This window comes from Aulostomus chinensis, chromosome 4 (genome assembly GCF_037954235.1).
Source record: "Aulostomus chinensis isolate RoL2024-O1b breed Wild chromosome 4, RoL_Achi_v1.0, whole genome shotgun sequence".
Classification (NCBI taxonomy): domain Eukaryota; kingdom Metazoa; phylum Chordata; class Actinopteri; order Syngnathiformes; family Aulostomidae; genus Aulostomus; species Aulostomus chinensis.
This window is the reverse complement of record NC_141323.1, coordinates 6890487-6917285: the sequence shown is the minus strand read 5'-3', so window position 1 is coordinate 6917285 and position 26799 is coordinate 6890487. Positions and strand designations below refer to the sequence as shown.

The 26799-nt window shown below is 46.6% G+C and overlaps 1 protein-coding gene across 4 annotated transcripts in view; it reads left to right on the top strand.

Annotated features, from left to right (window-relative positions):
• Window positions 1-26427, top strand: part of slc41a2b (solute carrier family 41 member 2b) — a 32624-nt gene extending 6197 nt beyond the window's left edge. For all 4 annotated transcript variants that reach the window (XM_086201316.1, XM_086201318.1, XM_086201320.1 and 1 more), the window contains 8 exons: window positions 1803-1874; window positions 2412-2556; window positions 2714-2860; window positions 11540-11687; window positions 12258-12337; window positions 18764-18895; window positions 19763-19911; window positions 24876-26427. In XM_086201316.1, coding sequence (XP_086057442.1) covers window positions 1803-1874; window positions 2412-2556; window positions 2714-2860; window positions 11540-11687; window positions 12258-12337; window positions 18764-18895; window positions 19763-19911; window positions 24876-25061 — 1059 coding nt within the window. In that variant the 3' untranslated portion in view covers window positions 25062-26427. The remainder of the gene's footprint in view (window positions 1-1802; window positions 1875-2411; window positions 2557-2713; window positions 2861-11539; window positions 11688-12257; window positions 12338-18763; window positions 18896-19762; window positions 19912-24875) is intronic.
• The last annotated feature ends 372 nt before the right edge of the window (window positions 26428-26799 follow it).

Here is a 26799-nt window from a genome sequence, read left to right as displayed (position 1 = left end):
TGGAGCAGAATTCCCCCTTTGTTTGCTCTTCCTGTCGGCCCCTGGCTCACCACATTCAGGCTCCACATTCCCAGTCTTGTGTCAACACACAGAGCCAAGCTGACTCACCTCAGTGGTCTCCCAAACAAACCCAATCCGTCTTCATGTTACTCCTCCGGCTAAGGCCGACGGTTAGATTTAGCTGGAATTGATGTGGGTGGTTGAACTAGTCAGTGAAGAAATGTTGATGAACGGTGGGAGATTGATGGGAGCTGGTCCAGGCCCAGGGAACCTGCTCCAAGAACAATTGCTCATCTCAGCTTCATGCAGTCGTCGATACCTTTGGTCTCCAGATGGTCATTGAACTTTGAGGAGGCTGAAAGAAAAAGCCTGTATGATCTCAGCTGGGACGAACGAGGCCCTGGAAACCAGCTCCTGGAATTGGAAACAGGTTTTGTTTATGACCAGTTGAAGATGTCTAACAGTTTGTGGTCGGCCCTGCAGGATGCTTTGATTCATATTTCTGTTACAGATGTATGTACTTTTTGTTGAAAAATTAATGTAATATTTGGAACCCTAAGACTTTTTACTTTTTTCTTTTGACTTAAAGGTGTATGGAAGTAGTACTGCACAAGCACTGGAATCACCATGTCAGTTACATAACCACAGCAAAGGTCACTGTTATTGTGTTGAACCGTGCACAAATGTTGCCAAATGGCTTTTTCTCTGAGTAATATTTTGTTCTTGCTGTTCATTAAAATGACGCTTGTCTGTTTTAGTTGAGTTCAACCAAGCAAATAGACTCAGAAAGCCATTTGTAGATCCTGAGTGCTGCGTCCGTTGGAGTCTTGTCTGACGCTTCACAGCTGATTTGGCCGTCAGCTGGTATCTGCTGTTGCCAGTATTCAGTGTATAAAAAGGAGTTTATATGATATTGACGTTTCCTTCATACTGAAATACACAAAATCCCGGATGCACCCACCTCTCACCCAATGGGATAGACTCTGAAAAAATTACATCATGGATGTGTCAAAATTAAAGAAACAGTTTTTTAAATAGTACAGGCTCCAAAACTCCAGAACCACACAAGACCCCGGAGTCTCGTTACGTTGAGTTAGAGTTTGTAGTTGTTTGAAAAATCAAATATTGAAGAAGTGGTGTTGGATTCCTGGCTGTGGTGGTGGTGGTGGTAGGCTGGAGCTGCAGACCAGCACGGCGTCCCTGGACAGGACGTTCAGTCCCGCTTAAAGCTGGACTTGAGTTGTGGTAACGAAGCTGCAGCGCTGTGAGCACACGCAGACACCTGGCGCCAGCACAGAGGACCGGCTCTCCTTTTCTCCTTCCGTTCTCAAAATGTTGAGATTATTGCTGACGACAAAGACAGATGATAGAATGTGATTCCATCCGGACCTTTCATCAGTGTTTGCCACAGTATTTGGTGTATTTGTGGTGGTTGCTATTGGGGGGGTTCCATTCATATTGGAATGGGATATTGTTGGTATAATTTCAGGATGTAAATAAACGCCCACCACAGGGATTCGTGGAGACGTGCAGACTGGAGTTTGCTGATATCGGCTGTTAGCATTTACTAGAGATTATTTTGTGGGAGTTTGAAGGCTGGAATCTATGATTTCGTTTGATTCTGTGCGATGATGTCATGGAAGAGGGGACAGTGTGCAACTCCAAAAAGGCAGTTTGTTCACTGAAACTGAGATTGTGTCTAAAAATACATGCAGATGGACTGATGAGGTTTAAGTCACAAAAAACATACAAATGCTTATTTGATTCCCTTCTTGTGTGTCACCTTGTACTTTCCAACACAGGTGAATGTGGGGAAGATGGATTCTCCCATAGAGAAGTGGAATCTAATCATAGGCAACCTGGCCCTGAAACAGGTAACCCTGCCTTGAACTTTCACCAGCGTTTCCTTTTCCTCCAGCGATGGCAGTTTTTGCTTCTTTGTTCGTGTACATCACTTCTCTCTTGTGGTATTTAGACATTTCCAGCTTTGTTTTCCATCTTTGTTCATGAAAACGATCAAATGTGTGAAGCACTTTGAGCTGCCATGTGCAGGATGAGGTGCTGTGTAAAGACACGTCCTTCCCTGCGGTCCAGTAAACTCCCAACATTATATAAGCCGAGCCGAGGTGGGCGTTCACTCAGACGTCTGTCTGCGTAGCCGGACTGAGTTCAGGCTCTGCTAATCACACACCCACTCACTGATAAATACTCTGTAGCCCTTGCAACAGCACAATCTTGTTTTGATGAGCAGTTTGATGTTTCACAATTGGCCTGCAGCGAGTGTTGCGTAATAATGACTTAAACAAACTTTTAATTACAGCATTAAAAACCTAGGGGAAAGCCTGTGCTGCCCCTGGAGGCAGTGAAAGCCGTTCATCGCTCCTCACTGTCTCACTTCCTCTGTCCTTCAGGTTCAGGCCACTGTGGTGGGTTTCTTGGCAGCTGTCGCAGCCGTGGTTCTTGGTTGGATTCCAGAGGGAAAGTTCCAGATGAGCCATGCTGTGCTGCTGTGCTCCAGCAGCGTGGCCACAGCCTTCATAGCCTCCCTGCTGCAGGGTAAACACACAGCACCAACAGAGGGTCACTAGTTGAAACTGAAGTGTTTGTACTGTCCCTGGTGAGAGGCCGGGCCACCTCTGTCCTCTCGCTGCAGCTCGTCCCTCCAGTCCCCTCGTGTCTAATTGGCTGTGCTCCTCCCTCCTGTCTTGTTCAGGGTTCATCATGGTGGGTGTGATTGTGGGCTCAAAGAAGACGGGCATCAATCCAGACAATGTTGCCACACCCATTGCAGCCAGTTTTGGTGACCTCATTACCTTGGCGATCCTGGCCGGGATCAGCCAGGGCCTCTACAAGTGCCTGGGTAGGTGAATCACTGCCTCATGAAACCATAACTGTCTTGCGTAGATTCGATTATCGCTGCAAGAAATATCCCTAAAAGCATGTGATGTAGCCTCAGGTATGATACCTTGCAGCTTGTACCTTCATTAGAAAGTATTAGCTAAAACCCAAGAAACGCACACTGAGACGCCATTTTGATTTCTATTTATTCAACCTGGATCTGTTGGAGAATCCCTGCAGGCTGCACTGCTCTGTTCTGTCTTTTCAGAGTCCATTTATTTCATGCATTGCCAGCAGTTCCTCCCTGATACTTCACACATTTGCACTGCAGGACTCTCCGAAACTCTGTCTCCAGTCTCTGCTGACAGTTCAGTAACTCAGCAAAATGACGGCAATAAGCGCGATTAGTTCAAAGTTTTACCTCAACTACTATAAGTGAATGATTATTTTGTAGTTTTTACACTGTCCTAACTCTCTGGTAAATTCTATGCCGAACTGTGAAACAGAAACTGTAAACCAAATTATGAGTTGCTGGTTCTCAGTATCAATTAATGAAGGTTTCTCTCACGTGTGAATGTTTGTGTCGTCTTTCCTGTTTGAGAGCTGCTTCAACTGGTAGACGTTTCTGTAGGGTTGTGAGGAACAAGTACAAAGTCAGTTATTGATAGATTTTCAATTAAATGCCCAAACCTAGCTGCTAAAATTTGTAAAGTTTGGTGTACGTCTGAAAGATTTAGCAGAAATCTAAATGGGACATTTTGACTGATAGTGAAAATGTTAGCAATGTTGTTGTCATTTAAATTACATTTCCGTTCATGGTTCAGCTCCTGTCTCAACAACCACAATCTCTGGTCATCTTGTTTTTGATTTATATACTAGTAATTGTGCATCAACCCCTGAAAGTATTCAGATTCAGTCTTCACTCCTCTGAATGTCCTCTTCACTGGATGCATTTCCTGGGTTCGATGCTGCTGCTGACCTGGCGATGAGTTGTCTGCTATCAGGACATGAAGAAGACCAAGGAGGGCAGACATGGCACTGGACACATCCAAGGGCCTTTTTTTTTTTTAATTATCTTTTTATTGACAGTTTTTCAATAAAATGACAACATAAAATAAAAACAGAACAGGGAGGGAGTAGGTTGTCTCCTGTAAGTACAGCAATTACATAACTGAAGGAAAGAGTTCTGGTCTGCGCGGTCTTGCATATATTTTCCATTTTTCCCACCGTGATGAGAACAGGTCCAGTGTTTGGTGAACAGAGGCTGTGATCTTCTCCATTTTGTAAATATCCACTTTAATGTCCATCCACTCATTCAGGGTCGGCCTTTCTTGCAACATCCATTTTTTAGTGATGGATTTTTTTGCAGCTGTGAGCAACACATTTAACAGATATTTGTCTTTTTTCCTCCATTCTTGAGGTAACAGCCCAAAGAAAATAGTCTTAATTTCAAATGGAAATTGACAAGTAAAGACATGCTGGATATCTTTATGTATTTCTTTCCAAAATTCAATAATGACACTACAATTCCAAAAAACATGATAATGGTTGGCATTTAAATTCCCACATTTTCGCCAGCAAGGCGGAGGGTTTCCATCATAATGGGCTTTCTGAGAGGGTGTTATAAAAAACCTTATCAGACTTCTCCACCCAAACTCTCTCCGCCTCTGTGAACTCGTACATTTCCACTGGTTTCTCCACATTACCGTCCATTCTTCCTCAGAAATGTTTATCCCTCCTTCCCTCTCCCAGTGTTTTAATATACAGAGTTGAACATTGTTTCAGGTGAGAGAGTTCTCTATACAGGAGTGAAATAATTCTCTTAGTATCCTTAGATTCATATGCTTTCCTCATCAGTTCAACCAAACCACTACTTGTCTCTGTTGTGTGTTTTACCTTGTTAAAAAAATAACGTAGTTGTAGGTATCTGTAAAAATCTTTTCTATCCAGTGAGAATTTTCCTTTAAGTGTTTCGAAGCTGTAAAGTATGTCTGTTTCCATTATCCCACAGAGAGCTGTTATACCCAAGGGCCTTTTTTTTAGACCAATGATTATATTTTCGTGCAATTAAAAAGCAACACAGTAACTCTCTGGTAACAGTTGAGGGTGTGACTCGTACCTGGACTATCAGTACGATCCCAGCAGGTTCTCATGCAGTGGAAGTGGTTCCAGTCAGTGGGTGGCACTGTAGGATGCTTTTGGGATGGGTATGAATCTGATCAGATATTTGCCAGAAAGCTAATGATCTGATAGCATGTTCCACATCAGTAACTGAAAACCTGATGAAACAGATTGGTGAGCAGTGCAGTGGAGCAGTGGTCCTCACGGTGGCCCCCCATCAAGAGGGTTGTGGGTGGAGCCCCGGCTGCAGCACGGGGTCTTTCTGGGTGAGTCTCCATGTTCTCCCTGTTCCTGCTGGGTTCTCTCTGGTAATCCAGCTTCCTCCACAGTCCAAAGACATCAAGAGGGACCAGGTTAATCCAGACTCTAAATTGACCGTAGGCGTGGCTGGGAGAGCCAATGGTTGTCTGTCTCTATGTGTTGGCCCTGCCATGGACTGGTGACCTGTCCAGGGGGAAGGCTGCTGGGATAGGCTCCACCCCCACCACCCTCAACAGGAGGAGAGGGAGAAGATGGAGGGATGGATAGATGATTATTGGATGGGTGGATGGATGGTAACAGATGGGTTCTTCTCCCTCCTAAGCCCTGTTGCAGGGCTTTTTAATGCTGATGCCTCGTCCACATCATTTGAGTTGTTTTTATTTTAAGAAAATATGCAATTAAAGGAGAGTGAAGGAGAGTTTCTTGCCGTGGATCCAAAGGTCGAAGCTTTTATGTCCTGTGACTGCAGGGCTCAGCAGCGCTCACATCACATGCGTTTAGGACTCAAAATAGATGTGTGACATTGAGCCTCTACCAGCCAGACTCTTTGACAGAAAACATGTACAATTGTCCAGAGCAGCGCAGTGAGCATCAAGATGGTTAAGATATGAGTGTGTGAAGTGATGGCTGCAGCCTGAACGAGCAAGTTGGAGAGCAACTAGGGTGAGATGATCAGCGAGGTGCTATTATGGATTCGGTTTGTATCACAGTGTAGATTTGGTTGTTTGTTCATCAAGGAGAAGAAAGACATTCCCAGCGAATGAAAGGAAGAAATGAGAACGACGGCCACTACTGCGTTTTTCTGTCTTTTATGAGTTCTGCACTCCAAGTGAGGGGGGGCTGACAAGCCACCCATGAACTCCATCAAAGACCTGCAGGATTTGAGAGGTTTGTTGAAACTTGCAGTTACTTACAACGTGCGAGTGTGAAACCTGCTGCTGCTTGGGTGGACAGTGTGCTGGTAACACTGGTCACAGCTGAGCTGAGCTGAGCCAGGACGGATCCCACCGCTGCAACTTTTAGTGTCGTCCCTCAGTGCCCCATCAACCTGTCTTTGAATTTGAAACATCAGTTTTAAGCAGAGACTTTTACCACACCACTGCTGCACATCCACTGGAACTGCTCCTTATCTCAGGATATACACCCTGCAACCAATCAGGAAGAGCATTCACCCAGATCATGATATCATACATGCTTGTCAGTCTTTGTGAGGTGCTTCCTCAGCCAGCCAGCAGAGGTCCCTACTGCCTCAGTCTGTCACGCCGCTGCGCTCCAGTAGCACAACAGACTGTCTCTTCTCTTCCCTCCACACATTCCTCATGTTTAATTCATGTCACACCCAGACCTGTGCACCACCACGTATTCCTTAAAACAGCAAAAAGTCAACGCTCTGTCCTCTGTAATGCATCATTTCCGTGGAATAGCACCCAACCCGTCTGGTCCGGTTGGGTGAAGTTTGTTCTTGAAGGAGCAGAGCGAGATTCATGAAGGAGGCTTCAGATGTCAGATTTCTGTGGCAGGGCTTGAGTCTGTCGCTGGACAATGGCTCTGTTGTTGTTGTTGTTGTTGAGCGCAGCCATGGTGACACTTCTCCTCAGAATTGGAAAAAAAGGGAATTTTACTGTCAACAAAATCCAAGTCATGTGATTATCTCTGCACGTCAAACTGCTGCGGTGAACCAGCTGAGCAGAGGCGAGCCACTGGTGGTGAGAGGAGTCACATTTATTTTGAACTAACGGAATGGTTTCGCAGTGTCGTGCTCAGTGGGTCCAAGCAGCCATTCTCCCGTTTCTGGCTTGTTTTTGACCCAGCATCTCTGGGTTGTGCGGGGACAGTCAACAGGAGAGTCCGTGATAAGTCAAGTGGGAATGAAAACCCAGGTGTGGCGTTTGTGTCTGCGAGGGTCATCAAGGACAGGAAGTTACCGCTCCATCGATTCAGTGCCCCCGGCCAGAGACGCTGGTGGGAGGAAGTGAAGTTAACTCTGATAAATGATTGTAGCTCTGATAGTCGTCGGAGCCGGCTTTGAGATTCTTGAGTAAACAGATAATGATAATCATACCAATCTATATTTATGTGGCACCTTTCATACTGAGAAGGCAGCTCCAAGTGCTTTACATACAGTGTTGAAAGAAGAGAGAGAAGAAGCACCATTCACCTTTCACCTGTGTTCTGCATTTGCTTTCTCACGCCAGGTTTGAGGTGCACTTCTGTCGTCATGGAGGAGGCTCTTACCACTGCTAGTGGGACCGTTTCTCCCCTGTGCATTAGAAGCAGTGCGCCAGTTCTCAGCTGAAGGGGATAGTTGGCAGCCACATTGTTCTTGTTGCTGGCCCCAAGGGGCATTTAGCAAAATGTGATCCGTTAGAGGTGGACAGGAGTCTCAATAGTTGGTTCAGTGGAGGAAGGACACCCAAACGAATGCTCAGCAGTGAAGTTCTGGAAGGGAAGATCCCATTGGAGGAGCTGATTATCAGCCACGATGTCGTAACCTTTCGAGCTGGATGATGGCGTCTGCTGCTGCTACAGAAGACTACCCTCAATCCCGAGTGTATCAGCTACGTGATTGTTGGCCAGTTCCTGCGATGGTTTAAGAGGACCCCCTGCTGATTTAGATGAGAAACACTGAGGATTGTGACAGTAAATATTCTCTGATATCTGGGATAAGTTGGCTCGCCAGTTGGTCATGAAATGTAGTTCATTTAACAACGCAGGGGCAGAGACGTGGTTCATGGGTTGAGTCGTTTCTTTGCCTTGTTCTCAGTTTCCTGTTTCTTTTCGTGCTGAATCTGATATTGTAAGGTCACGGTGCTTCTGCTGGCTGGTCGCTGCAGTTCCTGGCTTCAAGCTTCACAATGGAGGAACTGGGAATTTTTGTTTTCTGGACCTGGAGCTGCTCTCAAAATGAGAGGCCAGCATTTCAATACAGCCTATGTAGCATTGAGTAATGATCTGTCAGGGTGCACGGAGACACAGCAGTCCTCCAGGGAGTGGCCATGCTATGGACACGGTCCAGCCTTCTCTGTCCATGTCTGTAATGTGGCTCCTGAAGGCCACGGCTCAACCTCCCAAACGTGTGCCTCGTTAAATCTGTCTCAGCTTTTTACGTTGAAACTGAAGGTCACCTCAAGCCCACAATTCCATGGTCTGAACAGTGGGTTCTCTCTGTTCTCCAGCTCTGAGACCATTCAGATAATACATCTTGGACTGTTCTCTAATGATAGTTATTTAGCATTGGGGATAGAATCCAGCTGGAAACATCTGGCGGTGGCTCTACGCAGGTGCATTACTCTTAATAGCTCTTGTATAAATAGTCGTGTTGTTGTGCTCGATCGCCACGAGGCTGAGACAAACCCGCCCTGTGTTGTTGGAGGAGACCTCTCTTCCTCGAAGTCAGAAGAAGCTTGTAACATTGCTTATTGAATGAAGTGACAGTCACAAACTGTTTCCAGATTTCTTTACTAAGACTTGTCAGCACACACATTAGACCAGAGCGAGAAGGCGCGTGCGCACATCAGGATCAGCGTTATTTCAAACTTTCATCACAGTGAGTAAAAGGATTTTATGTACTTGCTTCACCTGTCCTAATAGTTTTCTGACCTGCCATATTCTGCAAATATGCTGATGCTGGAATCCATGAGGTTCTAAATGTTGTTTCTAAATCCAGCGATGATTATTTTTGCCTGGTTTTGGAGTGACCATATCATACAAAATATCTGACAGAATCATGATTTGATGTGTTACACTTTTTTTTGACACAGATGAAGTTTTTAGCGAAGGAAATGTTGTGATTTCAGTGATGTCCCAGTTCTTTTTCAGTTCAATCTCAGGTGGGCTCATTTCTGTTGATGTGTGTTCGGATTCATGTGTGATTTATTGCTCGGTCCGAGCTGATCGTTCTCAGAAAAGCAGAATGTGCCTGGAGTTTCACACAGACTTCAAACAAAAGCAAATATAATAAGTGCTCACAGAGAGGGTGAACTAAACCATTAGATTCCAGTCAAAGCTGCTTTTGTTCACGTCTCTGTACTGTAATGTTATGATAATGCCTGTTATCGTTCATCCTTCAGGTGGGCGAGTCCTGCCCATTAAGAGCTCCACAAACTCATCATTGATCGCAGGTGTGATGTGTAAGATAATGACGAGGTGTCACTGTCGTGATGGTGTTCAGTTTTACGTGATGAATTAATGATGTGCAAGCTGTAAATCTAAAATGGCCACAGCAGAGTCAGTGAAGCCGCTCTTCTTCCCTGCCATTAGTTTCTTTGACAGGCAACAGATTGATAAGAAAATTGCTCCTCAGGACATTCCTCATCCATTTATGGCCAACTGGAAAGTGAAAATGATGCTCCTGCACAGGCACCTCGTTCCCCCGTGACTGGGATGTATGCGCATGTACCGTTTGATGCATGTGATGAAAACAAAGCATCATCTCATTTTGGGCACTTGTCATGAATGACTGCAGACATAAAAAATAAATGAACAAATAGAAGTAGATTCAGGATTTGAAGATGTGTGAGTATAAGTCTAGATAAATACGAATCTTTGATGCAGCGATAAAAGCTGGCAGTCCAGTGTTGTGGACATTTATGCCTGTGAGAGTCGCAGGTCATTGACATGATAGCGCTGGTGCACCGGGAGGGAAGTTCTTCAAATTTGGCAGAAACATCCAATGGTACGAAAGGATGAACTGAAAATATTTGGTCAAAGGTCAAAGGTCAAGGTCGCTGCTACAGGAGGCATACACCGGCAATGCAGTATTTATGGTTGCGCCGTTATTGCAGGTACAAAACAGAAGGATGACGCTGAGGCGCTCCAGTTTGGGGCTGAAGTTACAAAGAGTTTCCTCTTCTAAATTATTTACAAAGTTGGGACACAAACATTGACTAAGTTCTATTCTAAGAGAAGAAGCTCCTTTAATCTTGGCTGGCACACCGTCCTTTTATGAAGGAAAGTCCCGGTTGGGTTCTCCCTGAGTGAGACGGGTCTGTAACGTAGGGACTGAACCCAGACACCCTACAAGGGAACCATGAAGCACAGTATCACCTGAGCTGAAACTAGCATCTTGCATACCCGTGGGTTTTTTTTCATTTTAATTTTACGCGGCTGTGTGGAAGTCAAGTTTGAAGATCTCAAGATTTGAGCTCTGCAGCTCCATCTGGATCCTCTGATCGAGAACAGCTGGAAGAGGGCGGAGCCCTTCCCTTGACAGCCAATCAGACAAAACGTGACAGCATCACATGACAAATCTCGTGGGAAGAGAAGCGAAAAGAGTAGCTTCTGCAGAGAAACTCCGCTGGTGCTTCTCCCTGTTCATGTTTGATTGCTGTAATTGAGTCTATTTCTGCAGCAGCTGCACGTACACGTGCGTGTTGACTGATGTCACCTCTTGCTACTCTGAGAGATGCCATTTCCCTCTACTTTTGCCAGCATGGGTGGAGCCCCAGCTGGAGCACGGGGTCTTTCTGGGTGAGTCTCCATGTTCTCCCTGTTCCTGCTGGGTTCTCTCTGGTACTCCAGCTTCCTCCACAGTCCAAAGACATCAAGAGGGACCAGGTTAATCCAGACTCTAAATTGACCGTAGGCGTGGCTGGGAGAGCCAATGGTTGTCTGTCTCTATGTGTTGGCCCTGCCATGGACTGGTGACCTGTCCAGGGGGAAGGCTGCTGGGATAGGCTCCACCCCCACCACCCTCAACAGGAGGAGAGGGGGAAGATGGATGGATGATGGAGGGATGGATGATGGGTGGGCAGAGGAGCTGTTAAAATCTCCTCTCTGATTGGTGGATTACTGTCTGATCTGTAGGTCTGAGAGCTGCAGAGCTCAGCTCGTCAGCTTGTGACATGTTAATATAATAAATGATTACACACATTAATGCAGGAAACAATGAACCAGAGAAACATTTAGAGTTCATCTGGTTATAAAAGTATAAGTGGTTGCATACAGTAGACCTGAGAGTGCAGGCTCATGCAGCGTTTGAGGTCACGAGCCTCTGACACCTTTGAATTTGGGGGCTGAAAGGTTTTGGGCCCCCTGATGTAATATGTCTGGTGGTTCCATGGGGGTCCAAACCTTAATATAATTGAGATGACATTTTTACTTTACTTTACACTGCTAATTCACAGTGAGTGGTCTGAAATAATGGGGTCATTACCCACCTTGTCCAGTCATGTTCTTGAACAAAAGTCAGAGTTGAGGCCTTCATGAATCCTCTTATGATCTCCAGACAGAGATGGAACCGCATCTGTGGATCCAGTTCTGTCTGTGGATCCAGCTCTGTGGATCCGGATCAGTGAATCCATCTCATCCTCTCCCCCAGATTCCTACTCGTATGTCTCCTCGCTGGTTTGTGCCTTCTTCATGTGTCTGACTCCTCTGTGGATCGTCATCTCCTCCAAACACCCAGCCAGCCGCACCCTGCTCTACTCCGGATGGGAGCCAGTCATCACCGCCATGGTCATCAGCAGGTGAGTGTCTGTGTGTGTGTTTAGTCTTCAAAGAGGAAAGAACAGCACTTCTGCGTCTGCAGCTCCCAGCGTCTGGTTTGCTTGATGACTCATCCTCTGAACAAATGGCAGCACATGAACAGACACCATCGAGTTCCACTGAGCCTGGCAACCTCACAGGCACAGCCAGGAGGAAGGGATCGCTCGTCCCTCCCTCCCTCTGTCCCCCTCCCTCCCTCTCTGTCCCCCTCCCTCCCTCTCTGTCCCCCTCCCTCCCTCTCTCTCTGACACTGCGCAGGTGAAACCACTTTTCTCAGCCTTCAGTTGAGGCTTTAATGGAGGAGCTAGAAAATCACACACTGGCTCTGGACAGCTTAAGCTGAAAACAATTGAAAAATCTTTGACTCTCCCTCTTTCTCTTTGTCATTCTGTACAGCAGCTGAAGTCTTTTAGTGGCATTTATAAAGAAGCCGACAGTTTGGCTGGGTGTGATTTAGAGGAGAACAATGCTCTCTATTTCTCAGTGTTTGTCCCTCACTGGCGTAAACACAATAACAGCAGCTAATGATGTAATTATGTTGTCTCCCGCAGCATTGGAGGGCTCATCCTGGACAAAACGGTGTCTGACCCAAATCTGGCAGGAATCGTCGTGTACACCCCGGTTATCAATGGTGAGTCACACTACTGGCGCTGCTTCCTTCTCCACTTGGAGCGGCTTCAAGGTGTTGCTGGTGTGTACGTGACGCCCCCGGGGGCCGAACACACAAGGACCGCACACGTCTCGCATCCCACATCCTCATGCTTCCTGCTCCTCTACTCATTTATTGCAGTCATTTCACCCATCTCAGACCTGAAGCTGATCTAGGTGAACACACCAGATGAATTCAAGTCTCCTTCCATCAAATACTGGATTTAGCTCCATTATCTGTACAGGCACCATCGAAGGAGGAGAGTGTGTCCAATCCAAGTTAGTGAACTGGCTGGTGATCGTTAAGGTTTCGTCATTATTCCCTCATGTCTAAATCAATCAGAGGTGCGGTTGTGACCGGTCAGTGTCATCCCCCACTCCGTCAGCGAGCCCGTCACACTTGCGGCTCAGCGTGATGTCACTCAGGAGGCCAGTTTCCTGATGAAGATTTGTCCTAAAACGTTTAGCTGTGATGAAGTGATCTTTTTATTACTGTTGCTTAGAATGAGGCTTGATAGTAAAAGAGGGGTTAAATGAAAGACCCTTCATTTTACCCCTCTGAATGAGGCCAATGGTTTGGAGTGATCTCAAAAAGTTGTACCCAGCTGGCAAAGATATGCACTGCAGCTGAAGAGTGAAAAATTCACTCCTTTCCTCTCTACACCTGCCTGCAACAATGAGCTGTTTTTAATCCAAATGTTAATCTGCTTTTAGTTCAACCGAAGAATCAAAGTCGTCCAGCTGCTGTAGACTCCCTTCAGAGCTGCTCTTTGCTGTTGATGTCCTCCAGCTTCAAGCTGAACTAAATGATCTTTTTTTTTTTAGCAAAATCTCGCAAGTGTTCCATTTTTTTCCTTTCCACTTAGTGATTTATCTCCATGTTCCTCTGGGCTCCACGGCACTGCTCCTAGGTGTGAATGCATGAATATGAAAACAGACCTCTGTGTGTGTGTGTGTGTGTGTGTGTGTGTGTGTGTGTGTGTGTGTGTGTGTGTGTGTGTGTGTGTCCTAGGATAAATGAAGATTACCCACAAAGAGGCTCATCAGCAGCATCCATTCATTACCTCATGAGACCGGTTCAGTCACTATGGCTCAGCCTGTGTCTTCCAACTGGTCTTCCTCCATCTCTCACTGCTAATGGGCTCAGCCATGGGTGCCAGGTCTCTGGCACCTCCACAACAATAGATAAGCTTTTAATTAAATGGCAATAATGAGACACAATTAGCAAGATGGAGGGCGACTGGGATGGTAATTGGTTCTCCGTTGAGACACATCCCAGGCACAGGACAGCTGGAGAATTGGGCATGTGTCCGTTCATTAGGGCGAGGTCTGTCACTTATTTGCCTTTTATTCATGCATGAGCAAACAGTGAGTATCTGTGTGTGACTGCAGCTTATTGAAATGCACCGCTGTCCCCATCCTGCACAAATTCAATTCAACAAAGGGCACACAGGATAGGAATTGTGAATGAATGATGTGAGGATATTTGATTAGGAAGCAGAGAAAGAGCTGTAGAAAACTTGATAATAAAAGAGGGGTCAAATGAAAGACCCTTCATTTTACCCCTCTGACCTCCATTATTGCATTTGAATGAAAGGGCTATTTGATGCCACTTCTTCTCCTGGCAGGCATCTTCGGATGCTGATAATTTAATACAGCCTGGAGATGTCATGCTCTTGATCAGGTGCATGTGCGTTCAGTGCCAGCCTTCAGAATCAAACCCGAGGTCAGAATTCCCCCTGGTTGAGGGAGAAAATGCTTCAAAGAAGACATCATTGTGCTAACCAGCATCTTGCTTGAGTCTGAGCAAATGGAGCAACAGTGAGGCGCTGCTAAATTCAGCATGAGTCAGAAGCAGTGTGACACCATGGCTAACATCATATTGTATTCCTACAAGCAGAGAGCCAACCCTGTGGCTCCTGCAGGCTGTGAGCAAGTCGCTGTTGAGCTGAGGCGACTTGATGACGGAGCTCAGATGTCAGTGGCAGGAGAAGAGGGTTGAAGATTGTTCATCTGTTGTTTGAGTCTAGATTTGAACATTTAAGAAACAAAACAGTTTGTGAAGCATCAGTCAACAACAGTTGGCTCCTGCACTTTGCTCAATGCACAGGTCAAAGTTCAACCAGGCTGAAGTTCTCTGATTGGCACTGAACAGAAGACTGGAGCCAGCAGAGCACAGCACTAATTGGGCCGTGTCTGAGGAGACCGTAAGAGAAAACTTCACACCTTTGCCTTCACTGATCTATTAATAATCAAGCAGTTCTTCCCTCTGCTGCTCGCTCATCAAACACGCCGACCTCTCTTCTCTCTACATGAAAAAGAATAGTGAATAGTAGCGCGTCGCCTGCAAGTGGGTGCACAGAATGATAATGTATGTTTTTATGTTTTGATCCGTACAACAATAGAGGTGTTGCATGGCTTGCAAACAAAAAGAATTATTTTAAGTCTCATGTGAAAAGTTGTTTGTGAGCGCGCGCGCACGCACACACACACACACACACACACACACTCTCAATTAACATGCAGAAGTCAGCAGGGTTAGAGGTTCTAAATGTTGATCTTGTTGGAGGGATGATGTAGTTTTCTGTCACATTTGCAGACGTGCCGGTGTTGGAGTCCTTCAACACGTTTGAGAGACCCTGCACGGCAAACGTCTTCCACAGACGGTTTGGTGGAGTCCCTGAACTTCACCTGCCTGTCGGCTACGTAGGAAAATAACACCCCATTTCCTTTGTCAGTCTGATTCCTGGACAGCTGTGAGCGGTCTCTCGCCCCTCAACCTGACCGCAACTATCACGACTAAATGTCTGACACACCCAGAACCCAGTTCTCACCTTGACCCTCAAACCAGGTTTTGACCTTCAAACAGCCGTAGAACCAACCAGTATGAGCTCACTGTTGGCCACAAATTTGTTCTGGTCTCCACCATGTAGCAAGTACAAGAACACACACACACACACACACACACACACACACAGATCAATGCCACTCAGGAAATATTGTCATTCTTTAAACACTGATACCAATAAAAGGGAGTTTAGTACCGTATTTCCAGCACCGGTGCCTGTCTTGTCGGTCTCGATCTTGATTCTGAGCACTGCCACCGTCACCAACATGCTACAACGCTGCTCGCATCTCCTCTGGCAGCCCTTGTTTGACAGCCAGTTGATAGAATTGGTTTTCCACAGTGAAGAAAGGAACCTTCCCCTCTGTCTCTGTGATTTTGCACTTAAAAACACCACCCTGGAATCTAAACAAGGTTAGAAACCTGGTTGTCATCAGACGTGATCTTTAACCCCGGTGTGGAGGAAGTGTCTGCTGCTTGTTCTGTCGGACCATTTCCACCACAGATCTGATCATTGCTCTCCCCTCTGAGTTTAGGTCGTAGTTTTCATGGGATGCTCAAGTCTTCATTTGTCCTCTGAGACCTGCAGATCAATTCTTGTGTATTTGCTCTGGATCTGATGAAGCTAAAGCTTGGATTTTTCTCTTTTCCTTTCTCTTGGGTTTCAGATGAGGTGCCTGTCCTCCTCCCCTCCACCTAAATGTCATCTTATCCTCCTCCTTGCATGTTTTTCTTTCATTACATTTATCTTTGTGTGTCATGCCACTTCCATGCACCCCCCCCCTCTGGGTGGAGTAGAGCAGTGAAGCTGAGAGGGGCACAACTACCCCCCTCCCACCCCAAACCTGGAGCTCTGGCATAGCCCTTTGGGGGCTTGTCCTCCTCACCATCCTCTTCCTCGCTCCTCCTGTCATACCCAGTGACCTGAATAAACTAAATAACCCCAGCCTCCTTCGCTCCACTTCTACCCCCTGCTGAGTCTGTAAGAGCACCCCCACCAGTCCCCCCTGCAGCCAAACAAAAACTCAGAACATCAAAATCTGGGCTGAATCCAGAAGCACAATTCTCCTCAATCCGACCTATTTAACAGGAGAATCAGGTCCTGGAGTCCATGGAAGGAATTTTAAATCTCTTGACTTTGAAACCGATGCCGGCGAGTCCAGGAGCACATGACCTGTATGTAAATTCTGTTGATATGACAGGCCAGCGAGAGGATATAAGCTGAGACAATCAAAATGAATCGAACTCAAGTGAAAAATCATTGTAGTTGGCAAACTCTCCAACCTTTGAGCATCATTAGGGTTTCACATGTGAACAATCAAAGGCGCTGCAGCACCAACCTCACGTGTACTAGAGCAGGAAGGACACACACACACACACACACGTCGCTGAACTCAAGGTCATACATCAAAATGTATCAGAATACCATTCCAAATGAAGTATTGTAGTACTACAGATATATCATAGAGTGGAAGTGGTATTCTGCAGACTTACAAGAACATCTTTGTTGGGTACAGATTCCTTCCCTGCATGTAGTACTTCACACACACACTCTTGTCCAATACTCTCCAGAGTACTCACAAAGTGATACATTTTCCAAGAGATTCAGCCCCAATAATAATATACACCATTAATAACATACATCAGTAATCATATATATCAGTAACGGTATAAATAAATAAAAATATGTATCAATAATATGCGTCAATAAAAATACATATCAATAATATACATAATTAATAATCTACATCAGTAATCGTATATATCGATAGTATAAATAAATATTATATATCAATAATTGTATAGATCAATAATAGTATCAATAATAATATAGCAATAATAATATACGTCAGTGATCGTACAGTATATATCAATAATAGTATAAATAAATATTATATATCAATAATTGTATAAATGAACAATGATATCATATCAATAATTGCACAGATCAATAATGCTCCATATCCAATGAGTTTTGTTTTGTTTTTTGTGAACCTCCAGCTCGGCTGCATTGTACTTAGTAACTGAGGCGAAGGCTTCGTTTCCAGTTGATTCTCAATCTCTAAATTGGTGACGAGCAGCCTGTAGGTTGGGAGCATGTTGTTAGCATTGTGCTGCACCTCTGGGAATCTCAGCTCCTGAAACCGTGACAGTTTCCTGTCTGTATCAGCGTCCTGTTGACGAGCGGCTGCAAGCTCGCTCCGGTTGTCTTCACAAACATCGATTAGAAGACCTCTCCGTCCGTCCCTCGCTCAGCTACGCCCTCGTTTTCATCTCATCATGGCAACAGCTGGTGTGGTCCAGCCAGCTTTGGTTTCGTGATGTGTGAATCTCCTCTCCGTAAACACGGCTAAATTTGAACTCCGCTGCTGGCTGAGGGAAGGCGTGTGAATTAGGAGAGGATGTGGGCAGACCAGCCAGGCCAGCCTGAGCGACGCTCCTGCTGAAGTTGTGTTTACAGGCCACCGCTGCTGGAGCTCCGTCAAAGTTCCACCATCAGACACGGAGCAGCAGTAGAGTGAATTAAACCTCCTTCGCCCTGAGGTGATGATGTTACCAATTTAATATATCGACGGCAGCAACTGGTCTTGCTGCATTTAGTCTCTTTTTCTGATTCTCAATAAAGAAACCTCTTTCCTTCCCTCCCGTTGCTCTTTTGCTCCATGAGTAATTCTTGACAAAGGCAGACAGAGGAGAGCAGCTCTCCTGAGTTCCTGGGTCCCCGCTGTCTGCTGCTTTGCATCCCTGTGAGCTTCCTGCAGAGATTAGTCACCAGACTGTGGCTACGAGGAGGCATCTGGTCTGTGTGGGGCTCGCTAAAGGCTACAGCATGTGGAAGTAACATTAGCTTGTATTTTCTCACCACAGATGGTGTCCACATTCTCATGACTGTCCATCTGGTTGATGCCAACTCAGATCAACATGAAGAAATAGAAGCGTTATGAACATGGTGATGCTTCAAGTGATACTTAAACTCCCCAAAAAGTGTGTTTGACTTTCAAGTACTCCCAAATAGGACATTTTTTCCCTCCTGCATGACTTTGTGACTCCAGAAAGCAGAAAGAGCCAGCCACGTATATTTAGCTTGAAGCTAACGGAGACTGACGACTCCTTTGGATCCTTTTTGTATAAAAAAGGTGATTCAGTTACATGGAATCAACAATATGGAATGTAAAAGAGATTAAAAAAGTCTAATTTTAGAACACTAATTTGGTTGCTGCCTCAGAGGTCACTGCTACCCCCCAGGACAGGACCAAGGCCTCACAGAGGCTCAGTATTGCCGCTCACGCCTGGTGCACAGGGAGAACATGGGGTTGTGCACAACCCTGCGTGGTCGAATGACTGGGAAGGATCGGACCGAGCATTGCTGATATCGAGCTCGTTACTTATCAGGCGAAGGACACAAGTAGACCCAGAACCTCCCCCTGGTCTAGAATGACCCACGTGTTCCCTGGATGATCTGCAGCTGTGTCCATCATAGAAGCCTCAGAACAACAGTTCCGCCTGTGCCGCAATTGACGCTCCACCTCTGCTCCATAAGGTCGCTGTGCTTTTCCCACGCAGGTATCGGTGGTAACCTGGTGGCTATTCAGTCCAGCAGGATCTCCACTCACCTGCATTTCCACTGTGCTCCTGGGGAGGTTCCTGATGAGGCCCGCGGCTGCTACTACCCCTGCCGCACCTTCTGTGGCACAGGTCAGTAAACCTTCAGGCTGCCAGCGCACCTTCAGTGTTCAGGCGTCATTCATCGACCCAGAGTTTCCACGTCGCCGCAGTTACCAATGGAAACGTTGTCAGCAGCACAACCAGCCTGTAAACAGCGTTTACAGTTTGACGGAGTGGTTCTCAGCTGGGTTCCTTCTGCTGCAGCACTGCTAATTCCTCGTTAGAGGTGTGTAATTAAAACCAGAGGGACTCTGAATCCTGGGCCTCACAGTGGGTGGCTCAATCAGGCGGTGCATGTTGATAGTGAAGACTTTGGTACGAGTTACTGGTCACAGCAAACAAACAAATTTAGAAAATATAGCTGATAAAAAAGAAGAATCAAGCCATTCAGACTGTGTGATGATTGGTACTTTAGTAGGGACCTCATTGCTGGCCACTGTACTGCAGTAGGTTTTAATGAGCCAGGACTTCAGCGAGGAGCCCTGCTGGCTAAACATGGCAGCCTGGCATGAGTTGAAGCTTAGATTCTCCTACAAATGTCCTCAAGTGTTGACATGCTGGTCCACGGATGATGTCACTTCCTGATCTGTTGTAGTTTTATTTCAGGCCGCCAGAGGAAGGCCTGCTACGCTTTGGCTTCTCATATGTTTGGGAAAATGGGGTTAACTCATAGAGGACGCCTGTGACGCTTCGCTAACGCTTCTATGACGCTATTTTTAGATTCAGTAAACAACCACAACCATGATGGTGAGAAACATAGTTGAAATAGCTGCTGCACACAAACAACCTGGCAAAACAAGAGTGTTCTGATGTCATCATATCGCCACAACGCTGGATGGTCGATGAAACGCGGGGCTCCGGTTCTGCTGTAATACTTCTCTGTTTGCATTTTCTCAGGAGCCAATCACCGATCTGCTCAGGTGCTCCTCCTTCTGGTGCTCCCTGGTCACCTGATATTCCTCTATACCATTCACCTGATGAACAGCGGCCATACCACCCTGACGCCCATCTTCATGTCTGTCTACCTGGCTGCTGCTCTGCTGCAGGTGAGCCACCTTCGGGAGCTGCTGCTGTCATTCAGGCTCGTCTCACTGCGGTCCGACTTGGTGCTGCTTCACTGTGAATTCTATAGTCAAGGGACTGAGGAGAAAGGTAGCTCCCCCTGAGCTCTGGAGGACTGTCCTCCTCAGTGAGGTCATCCAAGCTTGTAAGCCTCTTTTGGTTCACTGTTTGGATTTTCTTCTCCTCTGAGTTTTCTCTTCACACATCCTTAGCGTTCAGTACAGAAAAAGCTGCCGAAATATCGAAGGTGAGGGTTATACTGCTCAGTATCGTGTAGCCCCCCCCGAGGTAGCTGATACAGGCTGTAGTACTAGGCAGTACTACGTATCTGTCATGTAAAACTAACAGTGAACATATGTTTGCATTTATTTTGGGCTGAAAAAACCCCAACAAAACTAGAGGTTACAATATTGGGTGTACCTCTGGTTGTGGATAGAAACACAACAGTGTAGTACTTCTGTTTGATGTACCTGGTGTAAATACACAGCTATTTAGTACAGGTACTCATCATTCATTCATCAGCGTGAGGAGGTGATGTGCCCTGTGTTTTCATTCCTCATCTCACTTTCTTCAGCTGAAGCTGGAGGGCTTCGTGTAACTCAACAGTCGTTCACTACGTCTCTGCTTTCCTGGTCCACCACTTCAGCGAGAGAACACAGAAAACTGCTTTATTTGTGTTTGTTTCACTCGTCTTCACACGTGTTTTGGGGAGGAGAAGCAGATGTGTGGATGCCGTGAATTCCTCGAGCGTCGGGGTTTTGGGCGATGCCTGAAGGAATATGACTTCAGTCAGATTTTTGTTTTGGCAGCAGAGAGAATGACTTCTTCTGAATTCTGAATGACTGCCTTTGCTTTTTCAAGTGTGTGTGTGTGTGTGTGCGTGTGCGCAGCCCGTGTTTGTTGGACTCAAATGCTTTTAAATCTCCTAACAGAATCGTGTTTTTTTTACTTGAATCACAGCAGACAGAAGCTGAACTGATGTTTCTGTACTCTGGAGCCTGACCAGACGCTCGTAGAACAAATAAATAAAACCGTTCATATTGGGGCAAGTAAAAATAGACTTACGGCATGTGGGGTTCAAGCTGACTTGCTGGACTTGGCAAGTGATTATAAAAACATTGAACTCGGCCATTTCCTGATAAACGACTATTCTTTTCTCCAGATAATGAGATGAATCAACTCATTAACCCAAGATAATAAACGTAGTCATCATTGCCTCATGATCTGAAATAACTGCAGCAAAAAATACCTCCCAAACGTGTTCTCAGCTCCTGGAGGCTCAGAAGAGAAACCTGATCAGAGCTCAGCTGAGGGTCCCTCATCCGTGGAGCGAAGGACCCACCTCAGGGACTTTTGTTTTTGACATTATGCTTCTTGGTTTTTGCATTAAAAGAACAAACTTTAACTTTATAAAATTCATGTTAAAAGGGATGGGGGCAAATACAATAATTACAAATAAATTAGATCAATAAATAAATCTGTTAACACATTTATTTTGGCCCGATCACGACTGAGAATTGCATGAAACGTATGTTTTTGGATGCGTTTTCCTAGGCAGGAAGTTCTGTCCTGGCTCTTCCTGTGTGGTCGTCAGCCTCCCATCCTCATCCTAAGCCCCACCCCACCCGTCCTCAGCCTCGAATGTTGTTGACAGCACCATGAGAATTAATGTGAAAGGTCAGAAGACCTGATGGGTCACTGTCAGCTGGAGTCACCTGACCTGATGCGTCACTGTCAGCTGGAGTCACCTGACCTGATGCGTCACTGTCAGCTGGAGTCACCTGACCTGATGCGTCACTGTCAGCTGGAGTCACCTGACCTGATGCGTCACTGTCAGCTGGAGTCACCTGACCTGATGCGTCACTGTCAGCTGGAGTCACCTGACCAGTGCTCTGAATGGTTCTTCGCGTGTCTCCACTCTGTCCCGCTCATCTGAGACTTCTTTTTAGACTTCCAGGTTCATCTTGTGTTTTCTCTGGAGGTCAAATGTGGACCAGCATGGGGAGTTTTAGAACGACCCGCCGTCAAAATAAAGTAGTACAGCTGCTGTTTCTGCACTGGGAGTGAAAAGCAGAAGCTGCATATGTTTTGGTTTGATAATGTGATTTAAAAATTCAAGCCAGAGGAAATTAGGAAAGAAATATTCCAGCAGAATAGCTGGAGCCCCAAGGAGCTAAGAAGCTCAGCAATACAGCTCAGCTGAGCAGCATTCTTTAGATTTTGGCAAACACTGGAGGATGGTTTTTGCACACATCCAGGAAAAAAAACCAGGACATACCAAGGAAGAGTAGCACCCTGAACAATAGATAATCCTGGCTGACTTAAAGATGCTGTAGAAGCTGTTGAGAGGCAGAGAGTAGCAGCAGGCAGCGGAGGACCGCAGAGATGTCAGAGTGAAGTTCGGAAAGAGTTCGACGGTTGGGAAGTCAAGAAAGGAGAGCGAGAGATATTCAAAGTTACTCGTGCTGAATATGGAGGACCATGCGAATTCAACATTTATGGGATTGTGATACAGTGACATGCTAACGTGGAGGCTAACAGTCAAATCAAGGTAGAACCCAAACAGAATCTGTGTTAAAGGAACTCCAACAAGAGAAAGACCTCTCAGTCCGAGCTGGCGATGAGGAATCCAGCACATCCACGCTGGATATGTAGCTTGAGCTCTTTAAAGCTCTCGTCATCCTCGGGAGTGACTCACACACGGCGTCTTCATGTCTGATGCTTATATTCTCTATCAAAGATCAGAACACACTGTTTGACGCAGGCTCACTCGCTCTGGAATCCTGTAAAGACTCATTTGAGTGGTTGGATCCGTTTGACGAGTGGCGATATGTGACAAGACTGCTAACGTGCAAAACCTCTCTGAAGATGCTCGCTGGTCCGTGTTCTCAAATCAGTGCAGGTTCCTGCTCCAAAACATTTAAGAAGAGGAGGAGATTTCCTCGCCTCTCCCACGTTTATTTCTTGACCTGAACACGACAGCTGTGAGACTTCGTCAACATGAAAGCACAAAAACCGGATGTCTCTTTGACCTGATAAAAGCCCAGAATGATGAAGGGCGAAGCCGAGCAGACGAGCACAGCCACAGCTTGAATGATTTATGAGTGGATCCACGAGCTGAGGTGGCTCATGCTAGCTAGGAAGACTTTCAGAACCAAATGAGCTTGCTAATCTGACACGTTCTCAGCCAAACTCTGCATCTGAAACAAACACAAGAAGCCCCGTAAAGCTGCAGTCAGTAGGAAGCTCTCAAACCTGCCTGCTTACCACAGGGCTCGACTGTTCCGATGGAACTTGACTTGGAGGCTCCCCTGGTCAGCGTCAGCTTACACTGATGAATACATCGAGTCCCTGGAACGGCTGCTAAAGTCCCCAGTGACATCATTAGCGAGGTGAAGCTGAAAGCTCTCAGTTGTTCCTGGTCTTGATACGCCGCCCTGGTGGAGAGTTCCAGCCAACGTGCTGATTTACCCTCTGGGGTGTCGTCCGTCTTCTTTGATGGAGAAAAACAACAACGACACTCGTCCCTTTTTGACTGAGAGGATCCAGGAGGGAGAAACTGAACCAGTATCTCACCTGACTTGAGCGCTCCGGCATCATGGCTGAGCTCAACACTGAAGTTTGCATCTGCAGCGTGGCGGTTGCAGCCAGCTGGCACGGCGGCTGGTTCCCAGGTCGGACTCAAGTGTAGATCTGAGGACCACGGGTTCTGCGGCAGCGGTGGAGCGGAGCCTCTTCCAGATTGTGTTGATGTTAGGTCCAGCCTCTCTGTGCTGAAGGCGGCCTCTCCCCTCACCTCCCAGAGCCTGCTGCTGAAAGCACCTGGAAACACCTGAAAGCACCTGGAAACACTTGGAAACGCCCGAAAGCACCTGGAAATACCCGGAAACGCCTGAAAGCACCTGGAAACACTCGGAAATACCCGGAAACACCTGGAAACACTCGGAAATGCCCGGAAACACCTGAATATACCTGAAAACACAATTATACGTGGAAAAGGATTCCTTATCAGCATGGATTCTCCGTCTGCTTGATATTTGTCTTCTTATTTCTAGTATGTCACCATCTTTCAGTGAGATAAGCAGCAGCCCAGGTGCTCTGGATTCAACCCTGCTGTGTGTGTGTGTGTGTGTGTGTGTGTGTGTGTGTGTGTGTGTAATATATTTCAACGCCTGTGATACTTTTTGTTTGTCTAATGTTTGGACTGCCTACTTTGGACAGCTCATTTCCCCTTAAATTATCAACACGTCCTTATCTTTTAATGGACTGAGCGTTTCTCTCAGCAGTTTTCCCTCCATGCGTGGAAACTTGTTAAAATTATGAATAACAGTCTCTTACTCTTCGCCCGATCTGCTGCTCTGTCGATTTCTCTGTTTCCTCCACAGTTTGATGACACTCTGCATAAACACTTTTTTCTGTCTGCTTTGATAATGCAAGCCTTTTGTTTTTTCCGTTCTTTGGTTAAATGTGGGACTGCGGCGTCTCCGTCCTCCTGCCAGCAGCATGTGGAGGACCTGCTGTCCTGGCCGGTAGCCTGGCCTGATGTTGATAGGAGCTAAGAATTCCACGGTAGAACACAAGAAGCTGCTTAGCCTGCACACATGCTGCGCTGCTACACTCCCGCTAGCTTTACACTCCCCGCCTGCTGTCTGTCTGTAACCACACCCTTGCCAAGGTAACCCACACAACCTGTACTGTCTGTTTCTTGCTATATTCTGACTTGGAAAAAGATCTGTCAGTAAGCGTCGTCCCTCTGGTGTGATTCAAAGATCAGTGGTCAGAATCAGGTGATCAAGTCAAAGATTCCCAACCTGTGAGATCCTCTCAGCTAGCTCAGAATGACCATCTCGTGTCTCGGGTCAACTCCTCGCCGTCAGATTGTCGTCTGTTGGTCCAGAGACTCCAAACCAAAGATCCCACAATCTAACGCTGTGCTTCTCCTACCCAGGTGCTGCTGTTGTTGTGTATAGCAGACTGGATGGTGCACTCCATGTGGCGAAGTGGGAAAGACCCGGACAGTTTCTCTATTCCCTACCTGACAGCTCTGGGGGATCTGTTGGGCACCGCCCTGCTCGCCCTTAGCTTCCACTTCCTGTGGCTCATAGGTGACCAGGACAGCGACGTGGGCGACTGAGGAGGACTGTGATGTCATCCGATGTGAGTTCTTGTTCCCTGGGGTGTTGAGGAGATGTGAGTGACGGTCCGCACCCTCCTGTGCTTCTCTAACTGAACAACCCTTCAGCCACCGAGGCTTTGGAAACTCAGTGTTTCCTGCCCTGTTTTTTATGCACCACAGATTTTTTATTCTGTGAATTCCGACTGTTCTCAGTAGAGATTGGGAACTGCACCGTTTGCACCAAAGCGCTTGCATATGATGTGGTTGGTCTTGTAAAGAGGAGCAGGAAAACACCAGGACACCACACCGCGGCACCAGTCCAGGTCCTCCCCTCCGCTCACGTCTCCTGCTTGTGGGTGTGTCTGTCTGACCTCGCTGGTGTCCGTCTGCTTCATCCCATCAGTGAGTCGTTTGTGTAGGTGTCAGTCAAACTCAAGAGTTTTACATGCATTTGTTTTCTTTGAATGGATATTCCATGCTCACCTTTGTGTGCGGCTCTCATCAGAGTGACTCCTCCATGAGGTGCTTCTCCACACAGGTGTGTCCTCTCCTGCTGATGTCTGTCTCCACTCTCCAGACTTAGCGAGCATCTTGTTGACAGACACATGCACTGACTTCCTCGATTGGCCTCCCCTCCTGTCATGGCTCCTCCTGCTGCACTGCTGACACTCTCCCAGAATGTTGTTGCAGTGTAGCAGGAGGAGCAGGAGGTGGAGCAGGACGCCCAGGAACCAACCACATCCACCCCTCTACCAACAGCCCCTCACTGACTCCCCCTGAGAAGAGCACGAGATTCTGGTCTCCCATGATGGTTCTGGGTTTGCTGGTCCTGTTGGTGATTCACAGGGACCAGGACCATCAGGACCAGAACCATCGGGATTCTATCCCAGTTGTTTACACACACACTCACTTTAATGATGGGACACCGCTGCTGCAGCTAATTAGCAGTTAGCATGTCAGCATCATCTGATGTCCTCCTCGCCACAGGCTGACATCAGGATCAGTGTTACAATAACAGGCGCAACATTTCTGTCCAGTCAGCTCGTGTCCAGTAGCACGGCGCCGGTCCCCGTAATCCCAGGAGATTCTTAATCTCTCCACTCGGTAGCATCGCGTGGACTCCAACATGTGCCTCTTCATGCTCACGGGTTGACAAGCCTTTTCTCTCTGTCACACCATGAATGCAATTTCTTTCTACCGCATTGTAATAATCAACAAACTTTTTTTCTACTCTGAGTTCTGATTGAATGAGTTTTAGAGATTTTATTCCAGAATGGGATGTTGAAGGTTTCCATGTCAGGTTGAGAGGATACTCCGTTTGTCTGGAGGTCTTTGTGGCTCAGGTGGGCTTTAAGTGTTTCAATAAATATTGTTCAATTAAAAAGCTTCTCATGTCTGGTTGTTGGTGAACAAGTGGTCATCCTGGTGTTTACGCTCATCACACGAGCTCGCGACGCCGGACAAATACAGATGAGTCCCAATCTTCAGTTGGCTCCTCGACCAGTCTCCTCCACGATCCCACAGTCTCCATGGCAACACGACCCGCCAGCGCTGGTCTTCTGGTGACCTTAGAGATCGGGCATTTGTGCACAGATGCCACACGTCTGCCCACCACCAGCACAGGCAGGAAACGCCGCCACCGAGTCACTGGAGCCTCGTTACAACGGTCCAAGGATGAGAGTTTGAACGTCTCTTTTCCCAAAAATGACGACAAATGATTTGACATTTGTAAAAGATCGTGATATTTTGTATGAAC